Genomic DNA, 20,287 nt, shown 5'->3' on the forward strand with positions numbered 1-20,287 from the left:
TTGAAGGGCTCGAGCCGGCTTCTTTTCATTATTGTATTCTCGTTCCTGTCACTTCGTCTTCCGAAAGTCTTTTATGGAGTAATGGAATGGGAGTTTCATTTCTATTTAACTGAGGTTTCCCAGCAGGGAAAATGTGGCTGCTGGTTACACAATGAAGAGCTGATTTACACTGGGAAAGAAAATCAGTTTTCATCCTGCAGATCCTTGTAACCTTCTAAACAAGGTGTCAGACAGGCCGCTGGCGAGACAGAATATGTATTTTTGTCCTCCTAGTTATTTGCCTCAGCAACTGGAATATATAAAATGTAAGTGTTAATGGGAAAGGTACTACTCCCTTTGTGTTGTGAATAAAACAACATAGTACCAATTAGAAGTTATTTCCATATAGGGTAGGCAATAAGAATACAACTTAGTTAGAAAATGAAAATGTACTTTTTGTGAAATAATACCAAAAGACTGAATCCACCATTGAATTTTGGTAATGCCTTTATTGGATAATAATGAGGTAAAAAGGGAACCACATTTTTCACATTTCACAAGGTTACAGAAACTGCATCAAAATGTGAATTAGCTAATGAAAAACATGTGGAATATTATGCACTCAAAAGATCGACTACAACCAGTTTCACCCATGCTCACAAATGTTGGAGGACACAGTAATCCAAAATGGGATGCAAAACGTTTTTGTACCATGAAAACAGTTTTAATGAAACATTTTATCTATACAAATGCCCAGAGCAGTTGAATTTTGACAGCCCAGAGTCACATTTATTTTTAACTGAAGCTTTGTTTCTATGGGTGTACATACAATGGCTAATACAGATTTAAACTCATAGGCACACATATTGACAAGGCTTACAAAATGTGCTTGTAAAATTTTATATTGTTAAGTATCGCACAGAGAAGCCATCTGTTGTTGTTTTTTTTACAAGATGGTTACTGCTTCAAGATTATATCTTTAATATCAAAACTATTGCTATTATTCAATACTTATCAGTGATGTTAATACCAAAACAGATGAGGTATATTATTTAAAACATGGCTCACCACACTGTTTGTTACAGGAAAAAAATATGGTTTACAATCTCCAACATATTAATTTCAAAAGCACACCAAGAAAGCCTTACATTTTGGACACTTATGTCCTCTCAAAAACAAAGCAAAAAACCCCAACATATATTGTGCTACCACTTAGGACAGTTCCCCCCGTATTTATGTTTTAGTTCAATAACAATCGTCTGTGAGAAATACCCACTGGTGGAAACAATCGTTGCACGAACAGTAATGCACAGAATGGAGTTTGGAATACATTTTTATGTGGAAAATATAAAGAGAATGTAATTTTCCTCCCTCTAGCTTTTAATACTGAACTCTACAGAAAACCTCACCCCTTCGCTACAGCCACCCTCCTACCTTCTGGACCCTCGTCTGTCGAGCCGATTGCAGTCCTGACTCGTACGGCTAAGAGCTGCGGAAAGTGGTCATGTCCTTCGGTTCTTTACTGGGCACACACCAATCGTCAGCTTCGTGGATGGTCTTGTAATGTCTCCAGGCTGACCGGTTGTAGACGGGGAGCCTTTCTATGGAGTCCGTCGATAAAGCCTGCGGCAAAAAAAAACAAAAAACAATCATCTTGAACAGATGGCAATACCCATCTCTCCACAGCCAGCTCCTCGTCCCGCCTCTTGGCACAACCTGACAAGGCCCAGGCAACAAGGAGGAGCAGGTTTGCACAAATCGTTTTGCTTGATGCTGGTTTCCCACTGGTGCCCCGTCCTTCTCATTTTGGCCCAGGAGCCACCATTTGTAGAGACATGAATAGAAAACCTCACTGAAAAAAAACCTTTTTTTCAAATTGAGCTTTGGTACTCTTTTTTTTTTAATGCAGCACAGGTCTTCAGCAGAAAGAATAAGTTGTCCACAGTACAAGATTCCGAATGAATACAAACCAAGACAGCAAGTGAGAAGTCTCTTTTTATAGAAAATATAACAAAAGATTGATTTTAGTATCACGGATAATTTACCTTTATATATATTACAGCATCGGTGCCATAGCCCTCCAATGAATAGAGTTTCAGGTCTCCCTGGAAATATCTCGCATACAAGCGGGAGATGGGCAGACCATAGCCGTAGCCAGCCTGCCAATACAAGAGTAAGGGGGTCAATCCCAAGAGAAAGATCACAACACTGAATTCCTCAACCTCTTCTGTGCCAGAAGATTGGATCAATGGAAAACAAGCATTACTGAACATCAAAAGAAACTTGTCACCTTTTTCACACGTGGGATTTTAGAAATCCAAAGCAACGTTTTTGGCAACGTTTTCGTCAATCGTTCACAACCAGCCTCGATGTACTCATTTGAGCACTGCACAAGCAATTCGTTAACTTAATTGGTACGAGTCGACCGGGCGCAGGTAACGGGGTGGGCGAGCTTGCTCAACGTCCAGCCTGGTGAAAAATCGAGAAAAGAAACCGATGGCCACCGCTTGTCCAGAGAACGATGCTTTCATGCCATTTGGTATGTCGGAAGCTGGACTCGTCAGCAGTGGAGCAGTGAGACAGGTTTTCCGTAGAGCCCTGGTAGCTCAGAGGTGTGGAATGGTACACTACTTGCTGTGCACGACATGCCAATTAATAGTGAAGGTCCAAGTGTGAGGTGTCAAGCAGATACAGAAATCCACTTGTACTCGCAACCTGATCGCACGGCACTACACTGATCAAGTGCTGTTCTCCATGTAGCCTCATTCCGACAGGACAACATTCCAGCAGCACAACACGTGTCCTCGTGCTGCTTGTGCAACGGCGCCTGTCTTGCCAGGTGACAGTGTAGCAGTTATGCTGTGGATGCTCTACTTGCCAGATTTGACTCCCAAGTGAACGTGTGGGAAGAGCTGGGAAGTCGTACAGTACAGTTAGAAGGCACATGCTACGAGGGGAATGGGACAGAAACCCACAAGTCAAGATCTGCAAAGCATGCAATGCAGATGTACAGCTCGTGTCGCTTTCAGTGGTGACCGACATGCTACTAGCCTGTGACTTTCAGACAGCAGAGCTCCTCCTGACCAGTTCTGTTGATGACAAATGTTAATCAGCATAATTAAATTAACGGTGACACGTCTGTTCGATACAATGTCAGTGCACGTGTAATAAAAAAGATGGGCATTTTCCTGATACTTTGTGAATTTGGTGATAAGTTTCTTTTGATGCTTCGTGTATAACGGACTGAACTATTACCAGTACACTTCCACAGATAGCTTTAAGACATTTACCTAAGCACACTGGCTCACTTATCTTTCCAACTGTTAAAGAAATAACTGATCTTTGGAACTCAATTGTGTCAGTTTTGAAAGGAAAACAACTTTATCTTCCATTTTACGGTGTTGCCAATCAAAAGTGAGTACACTACTATTGAGATACTGTTAGAGTAAATACATTCCGATAATGATTAATGGAAGGATTGAACAAAGGCTTTTTGTTGTTTTTTGCTCCTAAGTCTTTCCTTCCCGAAATGTCGGACTCTAAACATTAAAATCGCAATATGACTTCGCTCCTTTTAATGGCTTTAAACAACTAGAATTCATGCTTTTGTTAGAAGTATGCCTCTCCAAATATTAACTGAAAATTCTTGAATCTTTCAAACTGAACTCCTTCCTGAACATTTCAATACCACCTTTAGTGCTCCTTCTCACACAGAGCATATTCACCTTCAATTTTTGTCAGACTATTTCATTCCCACTCAGCAATACTGACACCTAGTGATCGTCTTTTGCAGGACACATCACCCTTTGCTGTAACTCGGTATTAACAGCAGCAAAGTGGTTTCATTTTTCTTCTACCCACAATTCCTAACAGCGTTCAACAAAACTGAGACTGCACACTCCTGTTTTGTCTCACAATACATTCTTAAAAATATAAGTCAATATTTTTATAGCAATTCTGAAAAGGAAACTGACAAAGCAGGCTGATATTCACTCTTTTTAACTTACTGAAAGAGAACAAAACAGATATTTATACCTCTTACACAAATTTGCAATAATGTTTCCTGAACTGAAGTATTCACTACTAGACCCGAGTCATCTTTTGGACTGAGTTTTCTGCTCCAAACAGTGTATTGGTTCAACTCCCTTTTAAGAAGCTGGGAAAGAGCACTGGACAGATAAACCACGTCCTGTCTGGTCCAAACCAGAGGACACCTGAATGACTGGCAGCTCACCAGAGGAGTTGCCCGAGAGGTTTCCATGTGAGGCAGTGGGGCAGTGGAGTACGTGTAGCTGAACAGCCTCTCAATCTTCCTTAAAGGAACGCCCCCACCGCGGTCACTCATCTGGCAAACACAGGAAGAACACGAACACCCGTTCATCACACTGCAAGTGTATTAAACTAAGATAAATCCCAGGAGGAAAATAAAAATCTTTACCTTCACTGTCAGGTCTTCATGACCCAATGCAACCTGAACTTTGACTGGTGGATACTCCGCTATGACCCCATGATATTCCATTGTTGCTCTCATGGCATTCTGAAAAGAAATGCCCACAATATGGGTTTAAGACTGTTAAGGTTCTGCATAGAAACCAACAGCTGCACTGCTGAATTTACCTAGTACTGACCTGGACAGAACTGTGCGTACAAGCTCATTTATTACAATTCTAGTTTTGAAGAGACGAAAATATTTAGTATTGTTACTCCAAGGGCTCTGTATAAGATGGGTGTAACAATCGTGAGATCAGACTAAAATTGTCTAAATCAACAAAATCAACTCAAGGCATCAGAAAAAAATCATCTAGGACCTGTGATCGGGGAAAAAATATTGTATAGTTTTTGTGAAGTGGAAACCCAAATAATGAGATTTTTTGTGATGTGTTCAAGATTTAAGTGTTTAAAATACATTTTATAGGACAATTCAGACAAAAGCAAATCACGCAGTAAGTTATATTATTCACAATTTAATGTTCTGTTTTTCAGAGTTTTCTTGTACATACTGAAGTCAGTCTCTACAGAAATGTGATGGAACTATGGAACTACTCCACATTCAATCACATCAGTAGATCAAAGGGAGAATACATCAGTTACACAGTATGATCATTTAAAAGCAGTATGCATCTGTATTGTGTGCTCAGGTGAATCTGGAGGTCAGGCTACAGTTCTGTGAAATCCAAAATACTGTAGAACGCACAAAACACACCTTAAAAAGCTCAAATACCATGTGGTAGAGGTGGGAAGGTACATATACCACTGTTGTTGGCTTTCCTCTTTCTTTAGCTGCAGAAACAGTGAAACCATAAAGATTTTCTTACATTTTTAAAAATTATTTACAGATGCCAACAGACCATCCAACTAATGACAGTATTCACCACGCTAACATGGACAGAGCATTCTTTTTCTCTAATTACTTTTGAATACAGAAACACTCTAATGCATCCTTTGTATTTGCATTCTGCTCTTTGGAGAAGATGTGCATCAGTCAGCTGTTGAAATCCCTGTTGCTGCTGATGGTGCATTTTTTAAATGCAATTTTGTTCCTATTCACAGCAGTGAAGTGGTAGCTTAAAAGTCATACTCCAGGCACACAGAAACATCACACAACCACTCTGAATAATGTATCTGAATCTTCTCTTATCCTGCTGAACAGTAGCAAACATTCCACATGTGGTAAACAGCCAGAGAAACCAGGTCATATGGAAAGCAATCTAGATTTGGATGATGCTGCTTAAACACATACAGCACTCTGTTATACTTACTAGACTAACACTGCCCAATATGTACTGACAGTAAAACCACAACAAATCAGATGCTATACATAGTCTGTCTTCATGGTTTGGATTAGTCACAAAATTAATTTTCAAATCCCAGGAAAATGTTGTATTTGGACCGAACTCTTCAGCCCTACCTGCAATGAATTACCTCTAAAAACATTGTCTCAATATTATAAGCAGGCAGCAAAATATATATATAATAAAATGGATTACATCAAAACAGAGAATTTGAAAAGTAAAATAAAGCGAATTACATTTAAGAAAGCTCAGAACAACATTTCCACTTACCATTAAATTCTTCCAGTTTCAGCTCTGGTGAGTTCATATAATAGAGGTCACAAAGTCTTCTTGCATTTTCATATGCATCTAAATGAAAAGATCAAAACACAGCATTTCAAAACTATCAGCTTTTATGGAGGAAATAATCTTTAAAAATGACTAAATCTAAACCTATTGCAGCACACTAACATAACTAATTTACTAAAAAGGTTGTATAATCTTACCTTATGAACAACTGTCAAAAATTATGTGACAAACCAGACAAAACTATGATGAGCTTTAACCCAAGAATATTTTAAAATACAACAAAAGAAGCTTCTTTCTCTACACCAGGCTATGAAGACACTTCCTTGTACTGCCATTTAACTCAACAAAAATCAGGAATGTTAATTATACACACACAACATGTGCTGGATTAGGATACCGGTAGATAAACACACACTTTAGAAAAGTCCCAACATTCAAAATTCAATGAGAATGAGTCTCATAAACTTTTTGTCATATTCATGTGGTCCTTAAAAGTAAATTGTTAAACCCCCATTCAAGAAAAAAACAATAAACCTCTAGTTATAATATAAAACAGAAAGCTGCAAAAACATCAGAAGAATTCATTATACTGTACAGCCAATGCTTTGATCTAGGGCAACAGGGAGACTATACTGTAAGAATAAAAACCAGAGGAATAAGACGTTCACATACCCTTGATCACTTCTTCAACACGACAATGAGGGTCAATGCTGCCAATCTGCTTAGGATGAGCTGGGTTTACTTTCACCTTTCCACCAAAGAGTAAAGCTTGAAAACAACGGACACAGGGTGATTTCCGGACTGAAAGGCATTAATACACCCTAAAACTAAAATCAAAACCCTGCAACAGGAGGGTAGGCAGCCAAAAGCTCATTAAGCTGTATGTGCCATTTTTGTTATCTCCACAACTTTTCTTTGAAATGACTTTTCCTTATGTGCTTCACAAGACAATGAATAGGGAGCAGGACAAACACTGGGCTCCGTTTGCACCAGGGTCAGCTTAAATGGCAGCCATTCTACAGAAGACACAGACTGCTTCTGAGGAAAACCTGAGTTAAATACACTTCAAACATTTCTTCCCTTACTGGGGGTGGGGGCGGGGGGCGCAGTACAGATCAGACACTGCACTTGAAAATCACATCACATTTAGAAGGCAATGTCACACTGAGAAAGGAAAAGCAGAAAATTGAAGACAGACAAGCACAGCCTAATTCTAATTCAGTTTTGTACTGAATTCATGCTCACACCCTGGGGGCTATACGTTCCTATCGGACATTGTCAAGCTGAATAAACAAAGCATGTTTTATCCATAATTAATAACTATTCAATACTAATCAATTAAAGTAGCTGCAATAAGCCTACAGAAAACATTTAGTAACTTCTTTTATACTCCCTGGTACCGAGTCCCAGATATAAAATGGATTTAAGATGTATAGTAAAATAAATACAGTATGTCTGCAGGTCTGCATGCATAGAAGGCACAGAGGTTTTCAGTTGTCCCAAATTAATGATGACACAAAAAGAGAATGTGCTCTGGGAATCGTGCTGGCAGGAATACTGAACTTTAAGGAGTCTGACCCCATTGCTCATCAACCCCAGCAGCAGGGATACCACCGAAAGCCCCTGCAATCCATCACATGAGAGACTTCCTGAGCACCACAAAAACTACTGTTAACCCAAGTAAGAGACATGGAAAACCCATAAATGCAATTAAAGTCTTCCAGCAACCCCTTTCTTAGGTTGATGTGTTTTGCGTGCGCCATGTCATCTCTACCACACGACTGTCCAACAATGTTGTCAGAAATGCATTTACAAGTGAAAAAAGCTACATCAGACCCCCTCCCCCAAAGGAAACCAACTACATCTGATGTAAACAACCTTCAAGGCAATTGCTGAATGTCTATTTTGTCATTCTGCATACGCACAGTTCCTTTGACCTGATCTTCCCCACTGACCCCGTTACGTACAGTACTTACTGTGCTGATTGAGAAGCATTCGGATTGATATGCGGCTCATGAAAAAGCGGTCGAGGAAGTACTGCACATTCTGGCTTGTCACAGGATCAATGCCATAGGACTCCTTGTACTCCACCACTCCCTGGGCCAGCGTGGGGATGACATCATTGTGGCGATTTCGGATTTTTATTACGGCGTCCGTGAAGCTGAAATGCCAGCAAGAACATCACTCAGCCGCTGTCGCCACCAACTCTTGCAAAGGTCAAGGAAAAGTAAACACGAAGACCATTTCCCTCACTCGTAAATGACTTTGTCGTCTTCAGCTTTTCTCTCCTTGAAGTCAAGGATCTCCTGAAAGCTCTGTATATACCTGCAAAACATGACACAGAGAATTTTCCATTTCAATTGATTTAGTTTTTTACCAAAGTACAAAAATGTTCAAATAGAACACAAAATGTTCAGGAAGCTTAATGGCGTCTGGGACAAGCACCATCCTGATCTAAAGAACCATCATATTAACTACATGGGCAATACTAAAATCTCTCCTGGTGACAATGTGCAGAACTCTGGAAGCCCTCTCTAAGAAAATGTGAAGAGCACTGCACACCATACTAAAAATGAGATGTGGAGCTGCTGTGCTGAAGTTTTTCAAGTTAATTGTAATGACACAGTGGTTAGCATTGCTGCCTTGAGGTGCTGTGGCCCTGGGTTCAATGCCGGACCTGAGGCACTGTCTGTGTGGAGTTCGCATGCTCTCCCCCACATTCACATGGGTTTCCTCCTTGGCAGGTTAATTGGCTTCTGTTAAAAACTGGCCCTGGTGCGAGTGTGCGCGTGTTTGTGTCTGTGTGGCCAGCGGTGGACTGGCATCCCATCCATGGTGTACCCTGCCTTGTGCTCAGCGCTTGTCGGGGTCGAATCTGACTCCTCTGCCACCCTGAATCAAATGAAGTGGCTAGAAAACGAATGGATACAAAATTAAAACATAAAGCGTTTTCATGTCTGCGTTTAAGGCTTGTTTTCTGTGTGCGCTACCACTTAGTGTTTAACGCCTCCTTTGAAAACAGCACTGCCGAAAGGTTGGACTGAAAAAAAATCAAGTAAAAAGGGCTGTGGCCCTGGGTTCAATGCCGGACCTGAGGCACTGTCTGTGTGGAGTTCGCATGCTCTCCCCCACATTCACATGGGTTTCCTCCTTGGCAGGTTAATTGGCTTCTGTTAAAAACTGGCCCTGGTGCGAGTGTGCGCGTGTTTGTGTCTGTGTGGCCAGCGGTGGACTGGCATCCCATCCATGGTGTACCCTGCCTTGTGCTCAGCGCTTGTCGGGGTCGAATCTGACTCCTCTGCCACCCTGAATCAAATGAAGTGGCTAGAAAACGAATGGATACAAAATTAAAACATAAAGCGTTTTCATGTCTGCGTTTAAGGCTTGTTTTCTGTGTGCTCTACCACTTAGTGTTTAACGCCTCCTTTGAAAACAGCACTGCCGAAAGGTTGGACTGAAAAAAAATCAAGTAAAAAGGGCTGTGGCCCTGGGTTCAATGCCGGACCTGAGGCACTGTCTGTGTGGAGTTCGCATGCTCTCCCCCACATTCACATGGGTTTCCTCCTTGGCAGGTTAATTGGCTTCTGTTAAAAACTGGCCCTGGTGCGAGTGTGCGCGTGTTTGTGTCTGTGTGGCCAGCGGTGGACTGGCATCCCATCCATGGTGTACCCTGCCTTGTGCTCAGCGCTTGTCGGGGTCGAATCTGACTCCTCTGCCACCCTGAATCAAATGAAGTGGCTAGAAAACGAATGGATACAAAATTAAAACATAAAGCGTTTTCATGTCTGCGTTTAAGGCTTGTTTTCTGTGTGCTCTACCACTTAGTGTTTAACGCCTCCTTTGAAAACAGCACTGCCGAAAGGTTGGACTGAAAAAAAATCAAGTAAAAAGGGCTGTGGCCCTGGGTTCAATGCCGGACCTGAGGCACTGTCTGTGTGGAGTTCGCATGCTCTCCCCCACATTCACATGGGTTTCCTCCTTGGCAGGTTAATTGGCTTCTGTTAAAAACTGGCCCTGGTGCGAGTGTGCGCGTGTTTGTGTCTGTGTGGCCAGCGGTGGACTGGCATCCCATCCATGGTGTACCCTGCCTTGTGCTCAGCGCTTGTCGGGGTCGAATCTGACTCCTCTGCCACCCTGAATCAAATGAAGTGGCTAGAAAACGAATGGATACAAAATTAAAACATAAAGCGTTTTCATGTCTGCGTTTAAGGCTTGTTTTCTGTGTGCTCTACCACTTAGTGTTTAACGCCTCCTTTGAAAACAGCACTGCCGAAAGGTTGGACTGAAAAAAAATCAAGTAAAAAGCAGCCTATGGCAGCTGGAACATACACTTTAAAAAGATATCAGATTAAGCAGTACTTATTTATTATAACTATTGAATTAACTTACCAGCTCTGGACTAATTGAACAGACGGAGTTTTGAGCAGATTGTCAGGTAGCAGGTTTATTTCTTTCATGATGTTCGCTAACCTGACAGGAAGTTCTTGTCTCAGAAACACAAAAGATGTCCTTTCACATGCATTTTCTGACCCTGAAAAGAGATAAGAACGCTCAACTGTAAAAAAATATATACTGTACTATAGCTCTATCTTGCTAAAAGGAGCTCAATATTATGTGAGGTCTGACTAAAAGATAGTTACAAATAGTTCGCTGGGGCAATGAAACAAGCATCTAGCCTTTTGCTACAGATATTGTACAATAGTTCATCCAAAATAGTACAGGTTAAGGCACCTACTACGAAAAACCAAGGATATCTGCTATCAGATCGTTTAATCAGTATTGTTTATCTTAATTACAATATGCTAGGAGCTCAAAATCATTTTTCTCTGTACAACACATTTCTTCCCATGATTATTACTGTAAGGATGTAAAGCCATCTAAAGAATTACAAACAGGTTTTACATATTTGATACAGTTCTTCTTATTGTATTTGATTATGCATGGGATGTTTGGTCTCGGGAAATATCAACTACATCGAGGTATAAACATATCAAAATGGAACTAGGCCTACACTACATGGGAACCATCGATTGAGTTTAAAGTATCACTAAGGTCTAAAAGACAACTTGGTTTAGATTTGTTTTCTCCTGTGAGAAATACATGTTATCAGTGTTTTTCAAAAGCACCAGCCGTCTAGGACAGGACAGGAGACCAGTCCGTCAGCTTTTACTTTTTCCATTTCGAATAGGTATGAAAAACAAAGTTACAGTATCTACCTACAGAACTGTTATGTAATTGGAGACTGCCTGTCATTATCGCCCTGCGGTGCATATTGTGTATGGCTGTTTTTACTTTTAAGCTTTGATTATACTTCGTCTACAGAATAGCGAAGAAGCACATCTTTGCGTACCAATTGTGCAAAACAGTCCAAATCACTCACCAAAATCCAAGAACTGTTTCATGGACAGAGGGGAAGGAGAAAATCTGGAGTAGAAATCCACTTGTTTGCCGAGAGAGCCGTTTTTCAAAAGAAATGTTAGGAGCCTCATGTTGATGGATACGTTCTTCTCACCTGAGTGATTTTAACTCCGTGCTCTCACTATCACATAGCTAAGATCAATGCACAACAACCAAGACAAACTCGTCCGTTTTTCAGTTTAACTGGGGTAGCTGAAAAACGACATTCACGCAGCTACCAAGATCTCGGAATGGTTTTCTGTGCCTGTGTATTTTTTTGTATCCTCTTCTTAATTTGTGCCTTTGCAGAATGAATACAAATGCTCAGCAGTACAAAACGACATCGGTCCTGTCAAATAGATTAAATGTTCCTCAGTGAGCTGCTACTTCCAAGTTTGGAAATAAAGTGATCAGTTATGTGCGCAGATGATAAAGTAAAATAACGCGTTTTGAAGGTTAACTTTTCTAACATGGTAGCATTAACACAAACAGCACACAAATAACCCCCGTTGGTCTTTGCAAACACCAGTTCCTATTCCTCAGTAGGTTAATGTCGCTCAATAAAGACTCAAACAACGTGACTAAAGCGTTGGCCAATCGTTGTCACGCAGCACAGAGCGGAGGAAGTGAACTTGTTATTTTAAAAAAACAGGTTTCCGCAAAGATATGAAATCGGCGTTGGAGTTGCGGCATTTACCAATCAACTCAAATACACAGATTGTTTTGCAAACAGTATAATTAACTGGAAATTGGAGGACTCCTAAACTATTCATTAGTATTTCGTTGCAGTCCTTGTTCCCGCAAAGAGGCTACTACACAAGTCAACCCTTTCTCTGATTTTACTGTAATATTTGGTGTGCACTTATGCCCTTTAAGAAAAGTCCTGCTATTGATTGCTTGATGTGTGCTGCAAAAGCCCATTGGCTGTGTGCGACACAGTCTTGGCTCACTTGCCTGAATGCTGAGAAGGACATTGTCACGTGACAACGGCGATTTAAAGATAATATCCAGGAGTTGCTGTTTGTACCCTGCCATCAAACTGATGATCAGTGTTTGTGAAGTGTTTATATTGCATCACTACCATTATGTTTTCACCTGTGTCACGTGTACGAGTACGCATTTATTGTAGTGCACTGTCAGTATTTACAGACTATTGTAATTTTATCCCTCTATCGCATGAATCCTAATTCAGTTTCACCTATGCAGTGTCCTTGAATCGCCAATAATAACAGTTCGAAATTTCATTAAGTATCTTAATGGACACTTAAGAAATCCTGCAGATATTCGTTTATATAACATGAACTGAATAACCATATAGCCTTAAATAGCCTTGAAAAGTAATCACCTGGCTGCAAATATTTTTTTGAATTCTGAGCTTGCATAGGTATTTAACATCTTTGCAAAAGCAATCTTGCAGTCCAGAATCCAAACCTTCATCTGAAAGGTCACAAAATATTTATAAGTGTAATAAAAGTGGTTTAACTTGTATGGGAATGTATGCATCTCTGTGAGTGCCCTCAGTTAGACATTGAATTTCAAAGCACATCTCACAAAGTAATACAGCAAACCAACCATGAAAACCAAGGTGTTTTCAAAACAAGCCAGGGATAAAGTGGGTAGAGCAGCAGAAAACAGGAGAAATGCACAAGTAAATTTCACTGCTCATTGTTATGGTGGCATGGTGGGGCAGTGTTCTGCGTTGCTGCCATGAACTGGTGGGGCCCTAGGGTGCCATCTGAATGGAAATTGTACATTCTCCCTATGTTTGCATGCTGTTTCCTCCAGGTGCTCTGGTTTCCTCCCACAAACCAAAGACTTTCTGGTAAGTTGATTGGCTCCTGTTAAAACTGGCCCTGGTGTTTGTCTGGGCCCTGCCCAGCTAAATACATCTGGTATGTATAGGTGAGCGACGAGAAAGCAGCTACTACTGTAGAAACATGTAAACAATACTGCAGAAATGTCACATTTGATGGGCAGATGACACAGAAAGTCAACTTTTTGGTCTAAATAAATATTACTACATTTCTCACAAGCCCAACACAGCACATCAGGCAACACCATATTAATCACAACAGTGGCACGGTGGACTCTTCTCACCAGTAGGGACTGAAAACCTTGTTAGTATTGATGGAAAAGTGGATGGTGTAAAGTACTGGCAACTCCTAAGGAAAACCTGCTTGAGTTTTGGATTTTCAGTTTCCTAGAAAAACCCACTTGTCTCTTAACTGCTGGTGCCAAAATACACTTGTGACCCCTTTCTGACAGAGCTGCCATTATACAAATTTCCTTAAAAATTCTTAATAATGCAATTGTAACTACACTGTAATGGGCACTACAGTGGAAAGTAGATTAAACTTTTTGTTGATTCATAGCTATTCCCCAATTTGCGGAGGTGAATGAGCTTTTGCCTGCAGTCTTCAGAGATCTGATCCTAAATGTCTTCTATGTGCTTCCTCCTTTCACACCCAAAGGAACCAAAACCTTCAGAGGCCTCTAAATTGGTCCAGAGGCTTTAATCCTCAGAACATACTGTCGTTACAGATTAAGACATACTTAAATATGAATAAATAATACTCATTTTCTAGATTTCAGTTATGACAAATCTGATTTTCTTCTGTGCAAAGATACAGTAATCAGAACATAGCTGTGACAGGTCCAACTAAGTAAGGTGATTCACAGCGTCTGAGCACATGAAAACTGATGATTTAAAGAATTATAGTGAAAAGTGTCTTTATTGTGGATACATTTCCTCCAGAACATACCAAGGCTTGATATTCCACAGCCTGAGCACAAACTAACACAGTGAAGCCCTTTAAATACCAGACATTACAAATGGCAACCACGAGAGAATCCATCTTATAACAACTATCTAATTAATCTTCACCTAGCATATCTATTTACAACACTAGGAGGCATAAAATGACCTCTAGTGGCAGGTAAGTTGTAATTATCACTTTTCTGACCCAGCCTGCCACAGTAAGTTTTAGATTTTTGTAAGCAAAGGCACTATTTAATCCATAAATCATTCTGTTGCATGTTTTTTGTTCCTTTCTTTTCTCTGGAAATATGAATAAAGAGGGCACTGTTCATTAATGTTAATAGTAACCTACTGTACCTGGATATCAGGATTTCAAAAGTAATAAACATACTTATATCCATATCATAGGTTCAAGTCCCAAGTGGGATTCTGCTGTTGGGCCTTTGAGCAAGGTATTTCACTCAGACTGCTCCAGTAATTGTAGTGCCACATAAATGTGTAGTCTTCAGGTTGTCATTGAAAAAACATTTTTCCAATTAAATTTGGGTAAAAGATTTAAAATTATACTTTCTCAGCGATTTCAGAAAGGCACATACAATACTTAAGTCCAATAACAGAGAAATATTGAGAAGTCATTAGAGTGTGGTGGCTCCAAAAGAACATACTGTATACTCCATGCCTAAAAAAGGCTTCAGAGGTGAAAAGTATTTTTCTCTTACTTTTTAGATTTAACCTTTGCTTGTTCACTGTTGTATAACTTGACTGTATAATTTGAGAGATGAAGAGGACTGAGGTCATGACAACAAAAACAAAACTACACATTTTCAACAAAAGCAATACACTGACTGGCAAGGCTGCAAGTGGCACTCCCTCAAAATTCAAAATGGAAAAGTTCAAACACATTATACTGTAACATGCTTTTCAATTCAGGTGAATAAAAGACAGAAAAACAGTCAAAAATGAAAATAAGTTTTATTTCTGTTATTTTAATTACAAAACAAATCCACAGGTTAGAGTTTTTGGAGCCAGGTTTGGGAAAGATGGATCAATTTGAGACACGAGCCAGTGATGAGCCTTTTTTAATGCACTGATGACAGATAAAGGTTTTTGAAGTGTAAGTAACTGTATGGTGAAGCCCTGTTCACTATACAAATTTCCAAACTGAAAAAACATCAACAAAGCTATATCCCCACTATAGCTTTTTTAGCTTCCTAAAGACATCTTAAGCCAATTATAAACTATTTACATGACCTATTAATAGGTTTCCAATTCTTTCTACATGTTTATATTGTTATTTTGCAAACAGTTAAAATAATTGCTTCTCTGAACTTCACAATTGTAGTTCACATTGATTTATTTTTGTCAAGAATATTCAATAATACATTTTCCTTTGTTCTGGAGTAGAGGAATGAGTGCTAAGGGGGCATAAAATACGGTGCCAATATTGCATATTATGCCATGATTGCACTGAATTAATTTTGTTTTTGAAGGTCCTTTACAATCTTACCATGCAGATTGTGAGCAGAAGCAACATACTGTAATACAAAGTGAAAATCTGAAATAATCCTGAAAGACTGATTTCAGGTCGTGCAGAACGTACAGACTGGTTTCAGGCTGTGCAGAACACTGGAGAGGAAAGGCAACTAAATGAAGAAAACGGCACTTAAGACAAAGACAGTTGACTTACTATGTACATTAAAAGTGAAAAAAAATGTAATTGTCAGTAGTGTGGTTACAAACGAAAGCCCTAGGTTACATTTTCTAGTGCAGCAGTCACCTTTCTCCCAAATCATCATTATGGTACCTTAGGTTCATTTGATCTCTGCATAACACTTTTCATCAAAATGAACAACAGGAATCTTTGGCCTATGTGTATTTTAAGAACAGTCTATGTCAAAATAAATACCAGATTGTGCTAAAAATATTTAAATATATACAAAACATACAAAATGTTCCAGCCTATACATAAAAATAGATCTTGAAGATCTGTTTTAACAGATTAAAACAGTGAGGTCAAAAAACAAATCGTCTTGGAAGTTTCAACCTGGTGCTACAGCTGAAAAACCTATATACCCATAGAACATAGAGAACTGCAGGATGTCCAGGGACATCTTAAACACATAACTGCATCCCGTGTGGATATTTCTGCTTTAAAGATAAGGAAAGGATTCAACCCAAATGATCACCCTACACAGACAAGATGCATACAATAGCATGATGGTTACAGCAAAGTTTTAAAACAGGAAAAAACAAAATCAAAACCTAAGGAGCTTTATTCTGTCTAAGTGAAAAGGTGTGTGATTTAATGGTAGTTTTATACAGATTTTAAGCTGTTACTGTAATGAAGGGTAAATTTCTGAATGCAAATTGAATGTAAATGGCCCTTTAAAAAAAAAATCCATACAATCACATTAAGCCCATTCAAAATAAAGAACCTCTGTCTTTTGGAATGTCATTGAGGAGCTTTGCATCCATTGGGATTTCCACAACACCGCCAAGTGATAACAAGTCTTAGGAATAGCTTTCATTCTCATTCCAAGTGGTCATCCACTGTTTTTTTTCAAGTTTGACAAGTTTGGTCTTTCCATCTTTAAACTGGCGCTCCTCCTTCCGTATCCGAACGGCGTGGTATCGGGGAACACTGTCGTCGTACTTGGAGCGCTTGAAAAATCCACACTGAGGAAGCAGAAGAGATGTTAGGGACTTCAAAAATCACCAGCCACTGTTTAAAAAATAACTCAATTTACTAGCGCTTAGGAGAGAAGCTTGAAATAAAAGGGAAATGGGCGTTTTTTGTCTGTTTGTGGACAAGAACAGAAATCATGCTTAATATTAAACATGGAAAGCATTATGCAAAACAAAATCCAAGAAGCCAGCAGGATGGCAAAGCAGCAACCTGGAAAAAAGGCACCTTTACAAACCTTGGGAGAAACAGGCGTTAAAAATCTGGAATACTTTTGCATGAAGACCAGGGCAGTGCTGTGCTTTTGGTGCAAGAGAAGTGTTTAATACAGTATAAGGCTTAGAAATTCTGTAACTGCAATATTTGGGAGAAAGATTTTCAGTGCAAGGTAGAAATTTACCAATGCAGAAATGTACCCAACAATAGTAATTAAGTTGGCAAAGGAGAAAACAAGAAATCAATTATTCTGGCTGGTTTCAAATTAGGGTCATTCATTGACGAGGTCACTTGTGGAGATCTAGAGCTCATTTTGATGCTCTTGGCAGAGTTACTTACAGTAAACATTCACTTATTAAATGTTAAAATTTGCTAGAATAGGTGAATGCTTATGAGAAAGTCACTTGTGGAGATTTAGAACTCATTTTGACCCTCTTGGTAGGGTCACTTTCAGTAACCTCCCTCAAATGAAATGTTCACTAAAATAAAAAAGATTTAAAATAGATGAATTCTGAGAAACATCGGTTGACGTAAATTTCCAAACTGCACAAAAAATCCTTCCAAGAAAGTGATTTCCCTCTCGGCAAAAGTGAGTTAGTGTTTGTTAAGCCCCACGCTCCCTGTCTACTTTACACCCACAGAGATTCGCTGAGCTTTTATTACCCAATACTGAGTGCAGAGACGAGCACTATGCATCAGTAGTAAGTCTTTCTTTGTCAGATGGCTGAACATGGATCTCAGCCTTGTGATATGCAGCATCATAATGGTCTTTTTTGGCTCTCTTGAAGAAACCACACTAAAAGGAAGCAAGGCGTTATGTCATTTTGTTGGCCATAATTACAGACATTTAGACACAGGATGAAATAATAGACTGTTGTTGTAATTATTTAAACATTTAAGTAACTTTTTTTTCTAGAAGGGTAAACTGTCGATATCTGAGAGGATTATCCTTGTTCCTTGATACATGTTTTATTAAATCTTTGCTGCTTTACAGAGACTACACTAAAACTACTGTTCAGCAGAAACAACTGTGATTGACTCTTGTAATAAGGATTCATTTCAGCTTCGTTACCTTCCAAAGCAGGAACACCAGTAGTGCCAGCATCAGGATTCCAGCAAGAATGGCAACCAAGATAATCCACCAGGGTGCTCCTGTGTACTTTGCCACTGTCTTTTCCGGGAAGACTGTCAATTTCACCTATACGTGTACAGCAAAAAAGATAACAGGTTTGAATGGCTTCCCTGCTCCTGAAGAAGCTTCTTCAGCGACACACTCTCCTTTATTTTAATCAAAAGGCGAGCTAATCCGACAGGGGCTAGGATGAAGAGGGACACAGCAAATTCATTTTATGCCACATCAGAGAACACCTGAAACTCTGTTGAGAAAATGTTTAACAGCATTAAGAATTATATCCTGTCCGATCAAGCATTCCGGCTACAAAAAGGATTGTTATTTTTCTGATACCTTTGGGAGTGTGTTGCAGTTAGAAGTGGAAGTGTCTTTTTATGTTGAGTATTGTATATAATCAATGTGGGGGCACCGTTAAAGAGGAAGAGGAAAGTTGTGAGGGCCATACCTGAGTTTCTGCATTTTTAAGCACAATGTTCTTTGCAGAGGCGTCAAGGCTGAGAGAGGCTTTGACAAGAATGTCAAGGTAATTCAGGGTTGAATAGTCCTAGAAAGAAGACATTTACATCACTTGTAGAATGTCTGGATTAAACACAACTGTGACAAAAATACAGCATTAAAAAATGCAGCATGTCTCTGAAGATGTTGCATGCGTCCACAAACCGGTATTTTATCTATTTTATCATTTCAGGCAGATTAATTTATACACGGCACCTTATGACATGTGTATGTGAATACATGGGAAATTAATTTTTTTCAATATTAAACAGTCATTTAAGTGATAACGGAATTTGATCATCCATTATTTTCTAACTGCTTCTTCAAATTCTGGGTCGCAGGGGAGCTGGAGCCTAACCTGGCAAGCCACAGGCAGAAATCTGGGTACACCCTGGATAGGACACCAGTCCATGACACACACACCCACCCCAGGGCCAATTTTCCCTGAAGTCAATTAACCTACCAGCATGTCGTTTAACAGTGGGAGGAAACTGTAGCACCTGCAGGAAACCCACACAAACACGCGAGAACATACAAACTCCACACAGACAGCACTCCAGGTCTGAAATTGAACCCAGGGCCCCAGCACTGCGAGGCAGCGATACTAACTGCTGCACTACCGTGCCACCAGGATTTGATCAAGTAGTCATTAATTGTGAAGTTTGACCACGTTTATCTTTTAGTGGTATAATTTGAACAATCATACTCAGCTCGTGATTTCTGTAGATAGTAACCAGTTACAAATGCAAACGATAAAAAAAACTGTTAAAATCTCTTGGCCTGAACAAAAAATAAGGGTCTTTAATGTTAACCACTGACAAATGATTAAACTAAAACTGTGGTCATATCACTTGTCGAAGGAGTACAAATAGGTGTTTCGCATCAAAAATGTATTATTTGCATATTCCTTGTACGCACAGTAGTATTACTTACTTCAAGGAAGGTGCTGTTCCAGAGTCTTGACCTTAGAACAATGATTGGGTTGTTATCCAATCCCTGTAGCGGGCACCTGATCTCCACACATTGTGTTCCATTGCCACAGCTCTGCAACCAAAAAGGCTCGTGTATCAGAGATCTTTCTATTCCACAGATAGAATCTGTGGGCATTATCCATCTAAAACTCATCCCCCACACACACACCAAGAAGAAAAGAAGAAGAAAATCTACAAAAAAAACTACAAAATCTTTTACCAGAGTGGTATATTTTCTTTTGTCCGTGAAAAGGGAAAATTTTCCCTCCCCTGGTGTTTGTCTTTGTTCAGTTTCACGCTTTTTCCTAGAACTGCTGGAAGGTGTCTGAAAGGAGAAAAAAAAAGGAATAAAAATCCTGTAAAAAAAAGTTATATTGTGGAAATAGTTATCTGGCATTTGCTACACTTCCACTGGATCACCACTGGGCTGTGTCTTGTCTCCCCTACAGAGCACAGCCAGGGATACACACAGAGATGGACATCTCATAAAGTGTGCAGTTGACACAGAGCTGGTCAGCTTCTAATCATTACGGGCCCATTCTAAATGATTCTACTCAATGGTGTGATGAGCTTGTT

The 20,287-nt window shown here is 39.7% G+C and overlaps 2 protein-coding genes across 3 annotated transcripts in view; both read right to left on the minus strand.

Annotated features, from left to right (window-relative positions):
- Nucleotides 1–468: 468 nt before the first annotated feature.
- On the minus strand, nucleotides 469–12,288 carry pdk1 (pyruvate dehydrogenase kinase, isozyme 1). The gene is made up of 11 exons (XM_088605294.1): nucleotides 11,440–12,288; nucleotides 10,449–10,590; nucleotides 8,313–8,384; nucleotides 8,036–8,220; nucleotides 6,732–6,827; nucleotides 6,042–6,119; nucleotides 5,183–5,259; nucleotides 4,418–4,516; nucleotides 4,214–4,324; nucleotides 2,025–2,138; nucleotides 469–1,602 (listed from the first exon to the last, which is right to left on the minus strand). The coding sequence occupies exons 1-11, from the start codon at nucleotides 11,546–11,548 to the stop codon at nucleotides 1,462–1,464; spliced, it is 1,224 nt and encodes a 407-aa protein (XP_088461420.1). The 5' UTR covers nucleotides 11,549–12,288; the 3' UTR covers nucleotides 469–1,461.
- A 2,882-nt stretch (nucleotides 12,289–15,170) lies between these two features.
- The window catches only part of LOC148649095 (integrin alpha-6-like), a 33,790-nt gene continuing 28,673 nt past the window's right edge, over nucleotides 15,171–20,287 (minus strand). Inside the window, exons 21-26 of one of the 2 annotated variants that reach the window (XM_088605296.1) lie at nucleotides 19,932–20,036; nucleotides 19,674–19,784; nucleotides 18,691–18,789; nucleotides 18,186–18,311; nucleotides 17,777–17,909; nucleotides 16,657–16,890 (exon numbers count right to left, since the gene is read on the minus strand). In XM_088605296.1, coding sequence (XP_088461422.1) covers nucleotides 17,802–17,909; nucleotides 18,186–18,311; nucleotides 18,691–18,789; nucleotides 19,674–19,784; nucleotides 19,932–20,036 — 549 coding nt within the window. In that variant the 3' untranslated portion in view covers nucleotides 16,657–16,890; nucleotides 17,777–17,801. Of the gene's footprint in view, nucleotides 16,891–17,776; nucleotides 17,910–18,185; nucleotides 18,312–18,690; nucleotides 18,790–19,673; nucleotides 19,785–19,931; nucleotides 20,037–20,287 lie in introns of both variants that reach the window. The other variant, XM_088605295.1, reaches the window with a different exon arrangement.

Source organism: Lepisosteus platostomus, chromosome 14 (genome assembly GCF_059453375.1).
Source record: "Lepisosteus platostomus isolate fLepPlt1 chromosome 14, fLepPlt1.hap1, whole genome shotgun sequence".
NCBI classification, from domain to species: Eukaryota; Metazoa; Chordata; class Actinopteri; order Semionotiformes; family Lepisosteidae; genus Lepisosteus; species Lepisosteus platostomus.

Excerpts from the sequence above, each read along its gene's own strand:
- pdk1 (XM_088605294.1), bottom strand. The coding sequence starts at position 11,548 with ATGAGGCTCCTAACATTTCTTTTGAAAAACGGCTCTCTCGGCAAACAA. Across the intron at positions 6,120-6,731 it reads TGTTGAAGAAGTGATCAAGG|ATGCATATGAAAATGCAAGA; the intron begins GTATGTGAACGT and ends CTTTTCATTTAG. Across the intron at positions 4,325-4,417 it reads ATGAAGACCTGACAGTGAAG|ATGAGTGACCGCGGTGGGGG; the intron begins GTAAAGATTTTT and ends TGTGTTTGCCAG.